At 41.2% G+C, this 16,034-nt stretch overlaps 1 protein-coding gene across 1 annotated transcript in view; it reads right to left on the reverse strand.

Annotated features, from left to right (window-relative positions):
* larp1 (La ribonucleoprotein 1, translational regulator) overlaps positions 1–13,275 on the reverse strand; it is a 30,353-nt gene extending 17,078 nt beyond the window's left edge. The window contains exons 1-3 of the mRNA XM_058627903.1: positions 12,598–13,275; positions 4,748–4,786; positions 985–1,049 (exon numbers count right to left, since the gene is read on the reverse strand). Of these exons, the coding sequence (XP_058483886.1) occupies positions 985–1,049; positions 4,748–4,786; positions 12,598–13,006 (513 nt within the window). The 5' untranslated portion in view covers positions 13,007–13,275. The remainder of the gene's footprint in view (positions 1–984; positions 1,050–4,747; positions 4,787–12,597) is intronic.
* Positions 13,276–16,034: the final 2,759 nt, after the last annotated feature.

Here is a 16,034-nt window from a genome sequence, read left to right on the forward strand (position 1 = left end):
CCCTGCCTGGGTTTAGTGATAGAGAAGGGTGCTAGCAAGCTGTGGTTATACAGAAATCCTGGCCCACTTTTGTAGTCGGTACAATACACTGTAAACCTGTGTACTACACAGACTACAGCATTCATTAGAACTACAGATTTCACCAATTGTCTGCTGTACTACACACACGGAAAGCTCTAAGCACATCAGTTCACACTTAGATTAGAATTAGCGCTACAACTAACGATTGTTTTTCATAATCGATTAATCTGTCGATTATTTTCTCGATCAATCGAGTAACGTTTGGTGCATAAAATGTAATAAAATGTTGACAAATATTGATCAGATCAGTGTCAAACCTGGAAATGACGATGTTCTCAAATGTCTCGTTTTTGTCCACAAACCAAAATGATTCCATTTTTAATGATTTCTTTGTTTTATGGAACAAAGACACCAGAAAATATTAACATTTAAGAAGCTGAAAAATCTTTAGAAAACCCTCAAACTGAATAATCGATGATCAAGATAGTTTGAGTAATCTTTTCAGCCCTAATGGTAATGTCTCTACTTTTCGTGTGACCACTTTGGACCTTCATTTTAATCACAGTATATGCAAACACATCTGTAACAGCTGTAAGAGGTAATGTAGATATTAGAATATGAAGCTACAGCCAGAGACGACAGAACATGTTGTAGCTTTTCTTTTGTTAAGTAAACACCAAACTGAAATGTAAAACAGCAGATAACTTGTTCTTTTAACAACACATTAAAACACTAAATCTCATTTCTGTGCCACCGAGCTTCAAAACTTTGAGCTAAATTAGGTCACATTCGTTTTTTGGCACAATCAGAGATGGAACTCAGTTGTTGTCTTTAGTATTAATTCCAAAAATAACAAGAAACACTGATGTAGAATCTGAATGGATTCACATTGCGACAGCAGCCTAATATACTTTCAGTGTTCTTAAATTTTGGGAATAGTTGGAATACTAGAATAGACATTACCTTTCCTCCTCGTCTGGGTTTGGGTGGGTTCCCTGCTCTCACCACCTTGGCGGGGCCAGTGGACTCTGTGGAAACACATCGAGATGTTCACAATTACTAGTCGCTCTGCAGACGTAACAATGACAGGTCTGTGAAGACGTTTAGCAGAACGAAAGTGTGAAGAGGCAAAGAAGGAAATGATAAAGTACATTTTCCTACCCTGACATTGTTGTGATCAGATAAAGCTCACTTTACCAGGCCAAGAATCAAAACACTGTGAAACCAATGAAGAGGACTAACAATCAAGATGAATAACATCAGTAAATTACATCCACTATGTTGTTCCTTCTACTTCAACATGAAAAACTTCATTCAATCTTCAAAAAGTTCATTGTCTGAAATTGAATGCACATTTTGCTGTGGTTTAAAATGAACAACTTCTTCAAAATTACAAACTTTCTGCTTCTTACTTCTTCCACATCTTTATAAAACGTAGAAACTTCAAGCCAGAAACGACACTTCCTGATTTCTAATTTTCCATTCCATGTATGCATATTTTTCAGAAATGATTCTGGCTGCTTGTGATAATTAGTAGTTTGCCCACATACTGAATAAAATGCCTCTGTTTGACTTCAGGCTGACAAAAGCCCCGACGGGTAAAAAGAAAACAAACAATACACAGCTCCAGTCACACCTGAGTTCTTAAGTCAGCAGTCTTACTTCCTGATATTATTATAATAATAATAATAATAATTTGTGTAACACAAGAGAAGTCCAGTTCAGGAGTTCTAAATGACTCTTTAACAGCTCAGCAGAACATGACAGAGAATATGAAGACCAACAGTGTGACGGCACTGATGAGGTCAGTGCGGCAGGAAGCAGCATTTTCACAGAATCACAGCAGCGGCCAGTGGATGGAAATGTTCTTCCTTACATGACTTCTTTAAACTTCAGACTTGAATGACTTGAGATTGAACTCACCCTCTGGTTGGTGTGTGTGTGTGTGTGTGTGTGTGTGTGTGTGTGTGTGCACTCAGGTTACGTGCTTGTTGTGTTCTATCCCTTCTCTTTGACTCTTCCTGACACCTAATACCGCGGATCCTCAAACAGAAAACACTCACTGTTCACACCATGACTGTGACACAGTTAAGCAAACAAAAAGGGAGTGGTGTCTTATCATGAAAAAATATGGACCAAAACATGTAATGATAAGCATTCAAGTCGCTGTAGACGTAACTTGACGCTTTGATGCAACAGTGTCGCTGTGCAAAAAGCAGCAGAAGTTGGACACTTCATTATAACCCCTCATTACCACATTACATGCTGGGAATAAAAGGGGCCAAGTTAAGTACTTGAGCACTGAATTGTTAGTTCTGGCAGCTCAGCTTCTTCTTCAACTGCTTCATTTCACTGTTAAATAAAAGCGTCTTAAAACCCGGTGCCGTCTCGAGTGGTTAACTCGACACCTCTTACACACACACAGGCATGTTGCTTCAACAGGGTCCTGATGATCCCAATAACTGCTGCTGCTGGCATCACGTGTCGCTGCCATTCAGCCAAGAGTCACTAATGACACACAGGAACAAGAGGATTTCTCAGATGGAGGTGAGAAGGTTGCAAAGACGACCTTTTCATGAGACCATTTCCTCACCTAGATAAAAATAAGCTGCATTTGTGGGACCGAGTTCTTTTCCGTCAATCCTAAAATCTGGTGACGTGAGCACAAATGGAATGACCGTAAGGTGGCATGTCATTACACAGTGGATCAAACTATCCCAAAGTAGTCACGCTTTCCCACTTCTGTCCACCATTAAATGTAATTTCAAGCTTCAAAAACAGACACGTGTAAGATGGATACATTATTCTTACACATATTATTATGTGTAAGCAGAGACGTTCAGGAGCAGGCTATTAAATAATCTCGACACCTTTTCTGTTTGTTGAACCAACCTTGACTGGCGTTGGTTTCACCATGTGTGTGTGTGTCGTTTCATGTCACAACATTGCAAGACAGTTTACAGGTGTCTAGTTCAAAGATGGGTGTGGTCTAACCCACAGAGTCCTGATGTAACAATGCAGTAACAATGTAGTAACAATGCAGTAACGGCAACAAAGCACTGCTGAGTCAGAACTTAGGTCTCTGATTGAATTAGTAATGCCAGAAAAGAGACAAGAACTTACAGCCAAACAAATTCATTCCAGTGAAACTCTCCGAGACACCAAAGCATGCATCCAAAAAACTGTCAAATACACTTCAGCAGCCACTGGCGTGTCAACAAACGTGATTAGGTCGTTGTTCAGATTCTCACTGTGTGAAGATCCTGAAACACGATCAACTTTTATACACAAAACATCCTAAACACCAAATACTAAGCAGCCTTGTGTAGAACGTCTGTTACAAGCAAAGGCTTTGTGCTAAATGTAGTAAAGGAACTTAGATGAATTCCTCAAGTATTTATCCCCCTTATATCTGCTTAGATTGAGCACAGGGTGTGAACAATGGTAGAACGTTTCAAAAGTCACACTGGCAGCAACGCTGCATGACTGAGCGTGTTTGTACAGGCAACAACGTACACTAACTCAGGTGTTGAAATAATCAAACTCTGCTGACATTTGAATATGTCATGATCATTGTGAGGATGGTTTATTAAGAAACTACTAGATTAATCTCTTTGATTTCCGATCATCATCATCGTCTAGTATTAATCGATTGAGAAAATAATCAAACACATGACAACAATCATTAGCTGCAGCCTTTATACAAATTCATATTTTCTTACTGAACCTTTTCAACCACTACAGTCGGCACCGGGCCGTTTCTTTTTGATCTCAACTCCATGCAAAGATCTTGCCGACATCGCCATAACCTGCTCTGAGGCCTGAAGCGTGAATGAATGAATGTGCCCCACTGTCTGCTCACAAACTCACAGGCATCCACATCAATTAAAAAGCTATTATTTAATACTTCTTACATTTGAATTGTACGTTAAAATAAAATAAATATGGTTCAGGCCCTGGCTAAACAACGTCACCATCCTAAATGTGTTGTATTGGCACCAAAAACCCATAACAATGACCAACACCACATGGATGTAAGGAAGCTGTTGAAGGAAGCCTGGCAGTGTGCGGAACCACTGGTACGGTCCATCATATGCAGCATTCATGACTCATGCATTTTAACTTGCATCCTTTTTTAAATCAGATTTAAACTTCAACAATTACGTGCTCAAAACAGAACCGTGAGTGTGAAAGCACCTTGAGAACAGTCTGACTCCACGGGTACGACTGGAGGCTGGAGTGTTATCTAAGCGCTATGTGCTCAATTCTGCAAGAGCCACGATAAGAGTGCCATATTCTGTACAACCCGAGAAGAGCAGGCCAGGTGTTTGTGCGTGTGTGTGCGCGCCATAGGCTACTGTTCGTGCCATTTTTCAGACTAAACCAATCAAATAGGGACAGCTCGTCTAAATGACAGAGAAAGAATGAGACAAGGACTCAAAGTGCTCGTTTTGCAATTAGTCTTTGTCAGAATTCTGAGTTAGAGCAAGTGTTGAGCTGTAAATCTGCTTGCCAGTCTTCTTCATGTGGCAGGTCCAGATTCTGTGCATCTCACAACACGCCGGGGCACAATAATGTCATCTCTGCCACGCCCATTCTGCTGGATGCACGGCGGTGATTATAAACCAGACTTCAGCCAGTGCATGCAGATTGCGTCATTAACGTGATCGAGTCAGCGTCACATTAAAGCAGGCACCACTTTAGCTTTGCACACATTTCTACTCACCACGTAAGACTCCACTGACACTGCTGCTCAGTCCTGCACCTAGAAACCAAAGTATTGAACCAAGTATTAATACACTAGGATTTCACAGACATCATTTATTTGATAACCATGAATCATGAACAATAACGTAACACAAGTTATGAAAGGCACAAACTGAACTACTCCTCGGCAGACTTCATTTTGTCCCTTACACTGAGCCATAGGTGTGTGATGTAAGGAGAGCGATCACTTCTTCTCTGGTGTCATTATATATTTTTAGCCTCAACTGGTCAAGTATGCCCCGCCTTGCTTGTCCTGCAGAGACTCATGTCCATCATGTCTTCTCAGAGTTCCTCCAATCTCATCACCATTCCCTCAGTTCAGATTTTTCCCTCAGACCTTTGCATTTATTCTCCTTTTCCTTACTCTGCCTCCACAGAGGGGGCAGTTGTTGTCGCCTGCTGTGCACACCAGACAGCCAGAGGCTACCATTAACACTAGCCACCATCCTCCCCCCCCCCCGCCACTTCACATTAACCATTGTCTCTCCCCGTGTCACATAATGCCCCCCAGTTCAACTCACTCAGCTTTGTACTCTCCTTGTCAGATTCATTTACACAACCTGAAAGTATAACTTTTCATGTAATTAAGCAATATCACACCCAATTAAATGACTGGAAGAAGTAAGTGTTATATTATAAAACAGCTTCAGTAACATCATTGGCACAGAACATAACTTTGTGCTGTAATATTTTCTTTCAGGCCACTTTCAATTACTCAGTCCCCATATGTCGTCGTCTTCTTGGAAACCAACCTCGCTCTCAGCTCAGGTGGAGTCCAAAAACAGATTCCCACGGGTGACACAGTGCACACAGCAGCAACAATACCTGCTCCAAACCTCACAGGGTTTATCACAGGGTGAAACCTTTAAATAAACCATGTGCCACATCAGCCCTTTAGTGCTAGATAAACATGATGACATTGGGGAACTGGCCTTGTCCTCCATTATGCTGGGACTTTTTTTTGGCTTTGGCAGGAGGTTTAAAACCATTCTTAAGTCATACTGTATTTGGAAGATTTAACTATTTAAAGGAAGTGTAGGATTCTGGGATTTTAACTCAATCAATTAATATCAAAAACAAACTACAACGTTGACTAGACTGGCCCCTCCTCACAGACTTGAAGATCATGTGGTCCCCAGGTCATTTCAGTTTGAGACCAGGACTCTGGCATTCTCCTCACATGAGGATTTTCAACAAGACATGCACAGAACACAGAGGCCCCACGTGCATTTAATTCTCATAAATAGTTCTTCAGTCCTCTTCTTTAGATTAAAGAAATGAGAAACTCTGCCAGAGCTCATTTAAATACAGACAGAGTTCCCTACGAGGCACCGAAGGCAGCAGATTAGAGGGGGAAACTGCCTTCACACGAGGGAGGTGTGAAAACCGTTTTGTAAATGGCTAATCATTCTCATAATCAAAATCCGCTGTAACCTTTAATCACTTTTATCCACAAGACGCATGCAGTCCGTCACATCCACTGCAGAGCAGAGTGACGACAGGAGAGAAGACCGTCTGCAACGACCAAATATGGAGGACAAGACACCCAGAGTGTAACGCTGCAGTCCGCCACACACACAGACACACACACACACGTCAAATACTCGACCCGAGTGCTGTGGTGACATCGAGATCAGACAGCAGCGGACTGAGCAGCAGTAACAATTCACACACACACACACACACAAGGGTAGCCCATTTTCCACGAAAAAAAAAAAAAAAAACACTACCACCCACTAACATCTGACTTCTGTCTGCAAAGCGTAATCACCATCCACTCCAGGGTCAAAGGTCACTGCATTAGGGGTGGGTTTTTAATCGGCTCAGGCTCCGACTGGCATTGATGTAGAACATATGTCGTAACATATGGATCATTTTGACAGTCTGGTCTAGACCAATTAATCTGTAAGGCCGAAAAATCAGGCACATTTTCCACGTTTTTTTCCGAAACCGCTCGATCCCATGACTATTGAATGATTGATTTTATTGTTTTTTTATTACCCAGTTTATGCATTTAATATTTAGTTTATTCATCATTTTTTTTATCTAAAATATGCAAATGCATTGCAGAGAAAATGCAGAATGGAGGGTTGGGCGTTGTTTAATTAGTGTTTACTTAATTTAAGCGTAATATAAGAATATTAAAAGATTATGTTGTCGCCTAATTGTCTTTTAGGTAGTTTTCTTTCTCAACTACAAACAATTCAAGAAACCACCGTTGTTATCTGCTGTATCACGTTCAATGTCACCATACCCGTACAAGCACAGCCCACACCCCGTGTAAACCATACCATACCAAACTGAAACATGATGGAATCACAGTATAATATCCCAGGCTTTATTGCTAAACACAAAGGGTTTACTCTGTGTGTTCATTACTTGATGAAATCTCAAATCAAATCAACGTTTTGATGATGTTGAAGGAATTCTCACAAAAAAAACACAACCCTCATCTAAAATGACCAGGGCTGCACTGAACGTGTCCGTATCTCGTGTTAATTTAAAATATAGCACTACCAACAAAGCTAACGACAATAAATCTCATGTAGGTGTTTCAAAATAAATGAATGTTTTAGTAACGTAAAGCAGGTCGATCTAGGGGGGGGGGGGGGGGGGGGGGGGTTCTGCTGGGGGCGCACTGACTGTCTGATAACTGTGTTTCCAATCCTCGTCAGAGGTTGTTCTAAATGTCCACACCCACTGGCTGAGTGAACAGCCAGTCATTACAGAGAGAGGAGGAGGAGACACACGCTGGCATAACAATGCACGTTAGTTTCCCAGAGGACATTCACAGCGTTATACTCAATGAAAAACAGACGTTTAAAACCATTTTACCTTCTTATTACAGCAAAACTCAATAGTTTGGGGAATTTAAAGGAACATTAGGTCATTTGGTGTGGGGTTAAGTCACTGAACAATTAAGACACGTTAGCACTTCTAAAGAAGCCCACCATACAGGTAGAATCATGCACAGCTGTGAGGTTTGACACAGCACAGTTTTACAGCAGCGAACAAGTTTGCAACTACACAAAGTGTCAAATGTTGACACTGCTCTAGAAAATGGTTTCCTGACCTTAAATCTAAACCGACTTCTCTTTCAGAAATCCCCGTACTTCCTGGAACAACCTGTAGCATCTACCTGGAACAGTAGAACACTGATCAACCATTTCTTCCCTATATGAAAAACATTAATCCAATCCACACGACTCCATCGGGTCCTTTTTCGGCAGGACGTTTTTTGTTTTTTTTTTAAACACCAATGACTGGACATGTCCATGTTACAAAATATCCACACCCTGAGAAAACGTCTGTGCGGCCAAACCTGAGAATCATGCTTCTATCACAGAGGCCAGACACAACCCTGAGACAGATAAGCCCATATGAACTGGACCATTCAGGACATGGGCTCATCTGAAACAGCTGACACAGAGGGAGGGAGAGAGTGTGTGTGTGTGAGAAGCACAGTGCAGGAAAAGTGGAAAAGAGTTAATAGGATGAACATTAGACGGCTACTTACACTCCAGGTTAATCTGCTCTGAGGTTCTGACCTTATCTGCTCAACGATTGTTTTGACTGACAAACAGTTTTAAACCTCAAGACGGACAATTTAAAAAGACATAAAAATGAAGCCAAGAACAAACTTTAGCTTGTTGAACAACTCATCGATGATTAAACTGCTTTATTAGGTTTATTTTAATTAAATTACAGATAAAATATTATATCCTCGTGTTTCTATAAGTGGCTAGTAGTAAACCATGGGTCGTAAGACATTAAAACCCGTTTACAGCTTTCCCTTTCTTGTTCCAACTCTTATTTGAAGCTCTATGATATAAAAACATTTTAACGTTTGTTAATAAGCGATGTGTGCCACTCAATACATAATGTTGTGTTGAAATACACCTCTGAAGACTACTTTTCTTTCAAAACACAGAGACAAAAAAAAACTCTCTTCCAAGCCATTGTGGAGCTGCAGCAGCATCCACCCTGCCAGTACTTCCATGTCACCGATTCACACCTCAGCACTTCACTTTCATGCCCTTTGTTAAGTCCCGGCACCTCGCAAAAAATTCAAATGCACACAAACATCTCAACACGTCTCTTCTCAGGACCAACAAAGAGGAACAGGATTCACAGCGCAGCGACAAATGTAGGAGACAATTTAGGCGTCTGTAATGGTTTTGAAACAGCTACTCATTGCTTTCTGAAAATCTAGTTTTACTTCAACACATGTCCAAGAGAATCAGAGGAATCAGAGGAAAGTCTGGCACTGAATTATACATACAATACTACACTTTATGGTGGTGTCTGAGGAAGACATAATAGAGCATGGATACCTGACCCAAGCCCGTACGAAAGGTTTGAAGATTAAAAATAACAGCCCAACTTCTGAGATTAAAGTCAGAATTTTGAGATGAATTATTCATAGGTGTAATTTGAGCAACACATCAAACCAATCAGAGTTCTGCTTGTCAATCCCTTTAAAAGCCAGGTGCACCTGTGCCTGGCACATTGCTTCTTCAGTTTCCTGGATTCACCATTTAAACAGCAAACGACTCTGCTGGGGAGATGGATCTGCTCGTGAACAAGGTGAAGGTGTGCGTGCAGAATAAATGCAAAATTTAAAAAGAGATTAAAATCAATGTCTATAAAGAGAGGTTTAGAGAACTAAACAGAAGACGGTGGTGTTGAAACAGGAGCGCATGGTCTCACATGATGTGCAGCTGTGATACAAATTATTGTTATTTTACATTAATGTGAGACATTTTGCTTGTACGTATTTAGAATCAGCTGAATCAGCAGTGTAACACTTTACTCATGAGGAGGAAGACACTGACGTATAGCAGCAGAAATAAGGGGGCTACACTCAACGACTCCATTAGACTGCACAGGATAAGGAATCGCACCAGCAATCAACCTGCATTTAAATGATGAGCAGAGGGAGAAGGAGCTGAAGCACATGCTGTGTGTGTGTGACACAAGCGGAGTGTGAACCCGCCGATGTTGGCGCCGTTTAACAAACATGAAAATACAGCACCATTGAGATCTCGAGGCACAAAATTGGTCTTCTTGGTTTTAAATTGAGTGACCTGTCTCGTGTTTTACTCACAGAGAAAAAGTACAGTATGAATATCCGATGGCCTTTTCCTATCTTTACAATTCATGTCGCTGTGTCCATATAGTTACAATGATTATCTTCCCAATCAATAATAATAATCCCTGATAAAACACAATGGCTACTGTGCATGCAGATTAAATCTTAAATTAAATGATGATTAATTTACTAGCTGAGGCATGCTGCTGAAAAAAGCAGCGACTAGATTTTAGATTTAGACTAGATTTGCTGCTCGTCTTTGTTACAGATCACATTAAAGGCTCTGGTTACCTTTCCTGGACAAGTTAATTAATGAAAAAAACAAAATAATGGACAGACTATTAGGAAAACATTTTTTCAGCCCTAATCCAGATCCACCCTTCTCTGTGCTAAGATTTAAGACACATTTGGCAACATACGCCCTCAGTGATCCCAAAACAAGCTGCGTGGACTGTGGAAATTAATTTTCAGTCGTTCAGCTGGTGTTTTTATCCAGGGCAGGAGTCCGGGATCTCGCTCAAGGACACCCTGGATACACAAGATCGATAAGGCAGCGGTCAGTCTACCTGTCAAAGTACACTTTTCTTCAGTGGACAGTCTCTCGACTAAACAGAAACTACTAATTTAAGAAACACTACAAACATTTTGAGCATTGCTACACCTCAGTCTACACTCATCACCCTACTGAGGCAGATTTACTCAAAATCTAGTCTGACGTTTAATCAATTATTTGCTTAACTGATCGATAGAAAATTGATTGTCAACTGTTTTGAATGATCAGTCATTAAAAAGGCAATTATCAAGAGAATACAGCCTCCAGTTGTAGCTTTATGTTTGTACTCAATTACAGTTGTTTTCATGATAGTTACAGTGTCACAACGTTGTAGTCTTTGTCCAACAGGCAAGCCACCTGAATAACACAACAAATGCTAGGTTAAAGGGCAATAAGTTGGTAACAGCTGGTAGAAACAAGCAGTTCCACAGAAAGAAGCCATGGCCCACAAAACAAACATAACCAAAATGTTCTTTACTCTTTTAGTCACAAAAAACTCCAATGTGTCAACAACAAGATTGACACATGGATTGCCTTTAAACCCCTTTAAGTAATTGAAATAAACACTACTGTCTGGTTCAGTGTTGCTGACAGCTTTACTTTAGGAAACATATGGACCCAGAGTGGTCCAGATTCAGGGTACAGTGTGTACCCTCATGACCAGCCTGGAGCAAAAAGACAACATGATGCTGACAAAGCTGGAAGTGTCCAGGAAAAAGCTCCTCATTGACAGGACAGGAGGAGAAGCTGCTCCACGTGGTGTATCACCAATAATCATTAGAAATGATTGATCGGTGTCTTAGTCTTTGATAACTATGATGACAGATTAAAAAGACGTTTGAGTGCGGATAAGAGTCAGACCATGGAGGAGCCATGATGACTGTGCCACGCTAGCTACCATGCTACCGACAGCTAGCATGGGTTGACGGGGAGGACAGCAGTCCGGTGTGGGCTGACAACGTCCACAGGACGTGACAGTTGCTTTGATGACCACCAGAGAGCCGATCTGCGCCACGTAGAACACCATCAGCGGTGTGTGGCTGCCGCAGTTTAGCGCCGATGTGGTTATTAACGCGAGCTAGCCGGCTAACAGCGGCCATGCCTTTCTCTCTCAGTGGAACACGTGGAATGAACACGTGACGTCTCATAACAAACCCGCTGCTTTTTAGGGGATTAAAGAGCGGGTGTTAAACGGTACCGACGTGATTCGGTGTCGGGGAACGACTTTAAAGAACATCGGGGAGTTAAAACGCCTGACAGGCTTCACACGGAGTCGAATGCGGCGGTGGCAACATGGAAGCTAGGCTAACATCTGGGTGCGAGGGGCTTGATGGCAAACTAGGCCAGCTATGTGTGTGTGCGCTATTGTTAGCGGCTACACACACACTAAGCTCGTGGGTTTTAATGCTAATTGGTGGAGAGTGGGACACAGAGGTTGTGTGTCGACACCTCCGTCGGAAACAACCGCGTTAACACCGCTTTAACACGGGGGACACGAGTTATGTTGCTGTGGACGGGGAAGCACATGAGAAGCTCGAAATGGCACAAAAACGTGTTAGCTTTTATGTCTTTGAGTCTGAGCTAAGTTTGAGAGTTCAAAGTCACTGCAGAACACCGTTCAACTGCTACAAGTAGCATGACTTCGCTTAAAAACTGGGGAGAAGAAGGAAACACACCCACCCAACCAAACCTGATCTGCTCTAATGTGCAGGCTTTGTCTGATGTGATGATGACATAACTTTACTACAACTACTACTGCGTCTACAATACAACACTAGACCACCTTTAAGCTGAGTTGAGCCAGGGCAAGTATAAAGTGTAAGGAATAAACTTTTTGAATCATTTTAAAAGAGGGAATGATGGTGCTCTCTTGTGAAATCAGCCACCCATGATTCCACACTGCAAATTCAGGAATAGTCCCCACAGGGGGAGGAGACGGTGGGGACTGGGACTGGGCCGGGTAGGGGGGGGGTTGCCATGCACTCCAAAAATAACCAGCTTGCGGGGTTTATATACGCAGCCCTTTGCCTTATTTTAGTGTAATAAATGCGATCTGACCCCACTGTGACAATTGCTTGGTCATCCCATGAGATCACACCTGGAGACACACACACACACACACACACTGACAGCCAGGAAATCAACATGTAGGGAGGGTACAAACCGTGGTGTGCTTGTCCATTCACGCTGACCACGGTCACGGCGTTCATTTTCCTAGTCCACGGGTTCACCTTGGGCGGGGGAGCTTCAGTAAACTCCTTTCTGCTGCTCTTAACTCCCTCCTCGCCTTGCTTGTCGTCGCTGTCACAGTCTTCTTTGCTCTCCTCCGTCGGCTCTTTGGAGCTCTGCTCCTCCGCACCAGGGGTGCCTCCCTTCTCGGGGCTGCTGCCGCCGCCGCTGCTGCTGCTACTGCTACTGCTGCTGCTCCCCTGGTCGGCGACATCAGTCTGCCGCTTGGCCCCGTCGCCCCGGCCGCCAACCTCTTCCTCCGGCTCACCTCCAATCATTTTGCCGTGCTCCTCCGCTTTGGCGAGCGGATTGCCGGGCAGGAGAGCCTCCACCTGAGTGGCCATTTCCCCACCACCGTCTTTCTTCTTCCCCTCAGGATTACCAGTCCTTCCCCTGGCCCGAATTTGTCTTCAATTTCAAGGAAATGTGAAGTTGTTCCGCGGATTCTGCCGCTCCTAGACCAACGAGCTTCAGTCGAAGACGCAGAGCAGCAGGTGCTGGTTAAAACATATGTACAAGAAAATATAAAGAAACGTGTCCGAAGGCTTCTCAGGATTACAACCTTATCTCCTCCACCAGCAGCAATATGGATGATCCCCACCACGCGAGACCAGGGTACGCGCACGCACACTGTCGAGGGGGAGTAGACACGTAAACACGGGAGCGCGCTTTGGGTCAGGCCGAGGTGCTGCATTCAAGTGTTTCCTGGTCAAACACGCTTTCGAAAATCATAAGGTTCCACTTTGTCAAAATGTGTTTAGTATTCACATTATACTGTCTTATTGTTATTTATGGACTACATTTGCAGTTTACAAATCCAGATTTTAAGTAATCGAGAAAAAATACAAAGAAAAGGCGTAGCAGGCATGTTTTAACAAAAAAGTTACATTAACACATAAAAAATTAACCCATACAATGTTTGTTTTAAACCAACATCAGTCGTTTTCATACATATCAAATATTAATGTATTTTTGTCATGATGCATCTTCATTTTATGGTCTAAAAAACACAATAAATTAATTATTTTCAAAATACTTCATGCAAATTGGATTGTTTGAGGTTTGATTGTTGCGGCTGCAGCCTGGTATATCTGAAAGATGAGCAGAAACATTTGTTTATATGCATAAGCATTCCTTTTTTGCAATGTAATATTTCATAAGTTTTTAACCCTTAAATTGCCAAGTTTTTATGCATATATGTGTTAGTGTGCATATTTTAGTTTGTTTTGTAAACCTTGTTTACATTAGATTACAAAATACAAAAAGTACATGAAAAAAATAAGACCACTTAAAAATGCACAACCTGGCATACATTTTTAATAATACGCATGAAAAAAGGTTTAAAAAATTGCACGTAAGAAAGTACAGTTCTATTTTGTGTGTGTGCTTTACATTTAACATTTTTACATCAATAAAAACAATATTATACCTACGACATATAACATCAAGTAACCATTGTGTTTGTGATGTAGCTGTTATTAAGCAGTTATTAACCACACATGATCTATAATGTGTGACTTATCAGACTCAGAGCTGTTTTTTGTTTTTAGACAAAAATAGCAACAAAAACCTTTTACTTCCATTGCACCTGTGAATATTTTCAGATATGTATTTTTTTAAACAAGGAATACAAATACAAACGTATACTCAATTTATATTTAACTTACCTACCTTACTTTACCATAGCAACAAGTGGTGCAAACATGTGAATAATTGTTTATCCAGTTATTAATGGGGGGGGGGGATAGACCCGGAAATTAGAAATTTAAAAAATGAAAATAGATCAAATTTAACACATCCCTTTCTTACACAATCCCGTAAACTGAGATCTAAATTATTTTCATTCAAAAATAAAGAATGATTGTCAATCAATTTATTTTTCCTCTAAAACTCACTTTTCCCAACCGACGTGAACGCACCACGGGATCCACGATGACGTCGGTCTCGCCCCGTGAACACGTCGAACCCCCGTTAACTCGGTAATTATCTATCACAAAACACAAAGTTTCACTGTAACCACAGCTTCTGAAAACCCTCCAGACTTTTTGTGACACATGTTTATCAAACAGAAGAGTTTTTTATTGTCGCTGCTGTTTTTTAAACGTGTGTAAAAAGATTTGTGTGCAAACGCAGTTAAAGCCGCTGTTGACGTCTCGCCGCACACGTGTCCAAAGTGGAAGCTGCACGTGTCCAGCTTTTTAAACAGTTTATTTTTCTCTCCTGAAACTTTTAAAATTTCGTCGCAACAACAAACTATACGTTCACGTTTGTGTTTGTATTGTGTGAAAACCTACTGTGTGTGTGTGGGGTGACATATAATGTAATACAATCATCTTATTTAAATAATTACAGTAGGATTTGTGATATTTGATATAGTGTGTGTGCTAATGAGTTACAGACTGAATGAATTGGTGTATTTATGGTTAACAGGAGTTAATGACTTTTACATTTGATCTGATAAAGACAAAAGAAAGTGTTATTGTTTCCTCCTCATGGACATTATGAATTATGAACACATTTTAGAGTCAAACTAATTTATACAGCAATAAAAACATTGGTCCTTATGTTCACTGTACATTCAAGTTTTCAAGTAACTGAAACTTAAGCATCATCAATTATAGACGGCCTGGTTTTATGAAGTATCAGTGGCCTGATAAACCTGTTTTCAGTCTCTGCTCCTGACAGCTCAGCTGTGGTGTGAACGACTTTAACTCTAGTTAATGTGTATATAACAGATTGATAGGACCTAATATACAGTTTACACACCGAGTGTGACATTAATATAACAGAATAAAGTCTAAACTTTGGATGAGATTGTAAAGTAACATTTTTACAGACTGGACAACACCATTTCTAGTACTGCTAACTGTTAATTAAGTTGAATTTCCAAAAAGCAAAAGCAAAACTATTAGTGGCATTTTAAAATTGTACTATGTACTATGAAAATGTACTGTAACAAAAGTGCTGGCAAACAGCAGAGAAACTTCAGCTGCTGCTCGTGGCCAACAGTTTATGACTAAAGCCAAAAATATGCCATCAGTCTGCGTTTGATCATGACATGTGTGTGTTTTCTCACAGTAGACTACAAATGAACGCTTTATCATAAACAGTGTGTGTTTGAGTGGTGAATCAGCAGGACCTGCAGACCTTTGCTCTTTTTTTCTTTTTTCTTCACTTTTACTCGTTTTAACTCAAACATGTTGGTGCACATATGACCTTTGAGTGTACAGTAGCTACTACCTGGATGTACTGTATCTGAAAGTAAAAAATATGGCTTTTCTAACTTATTAACTGCAGCTGCACCAAACGCCCCAACAACCCCACGTGTAGTCCTCAGACTGAATGGAGTGTGGTGGACAAGACGGGACTGGC

The sequence above is a fragment of the Solea solea genome, chromosome 4 (assembly GCF_958295425.1).
Source record: "Solea solea chromosome 4, fSolSol10.1, whole genome shotgun sequence".
Taxonomy (NCBI): Eukaryota; Metazoa; Chordata; class Actinopteri; order Pleuronectiformes; family Soleidae; genus Solea; species Solea solea.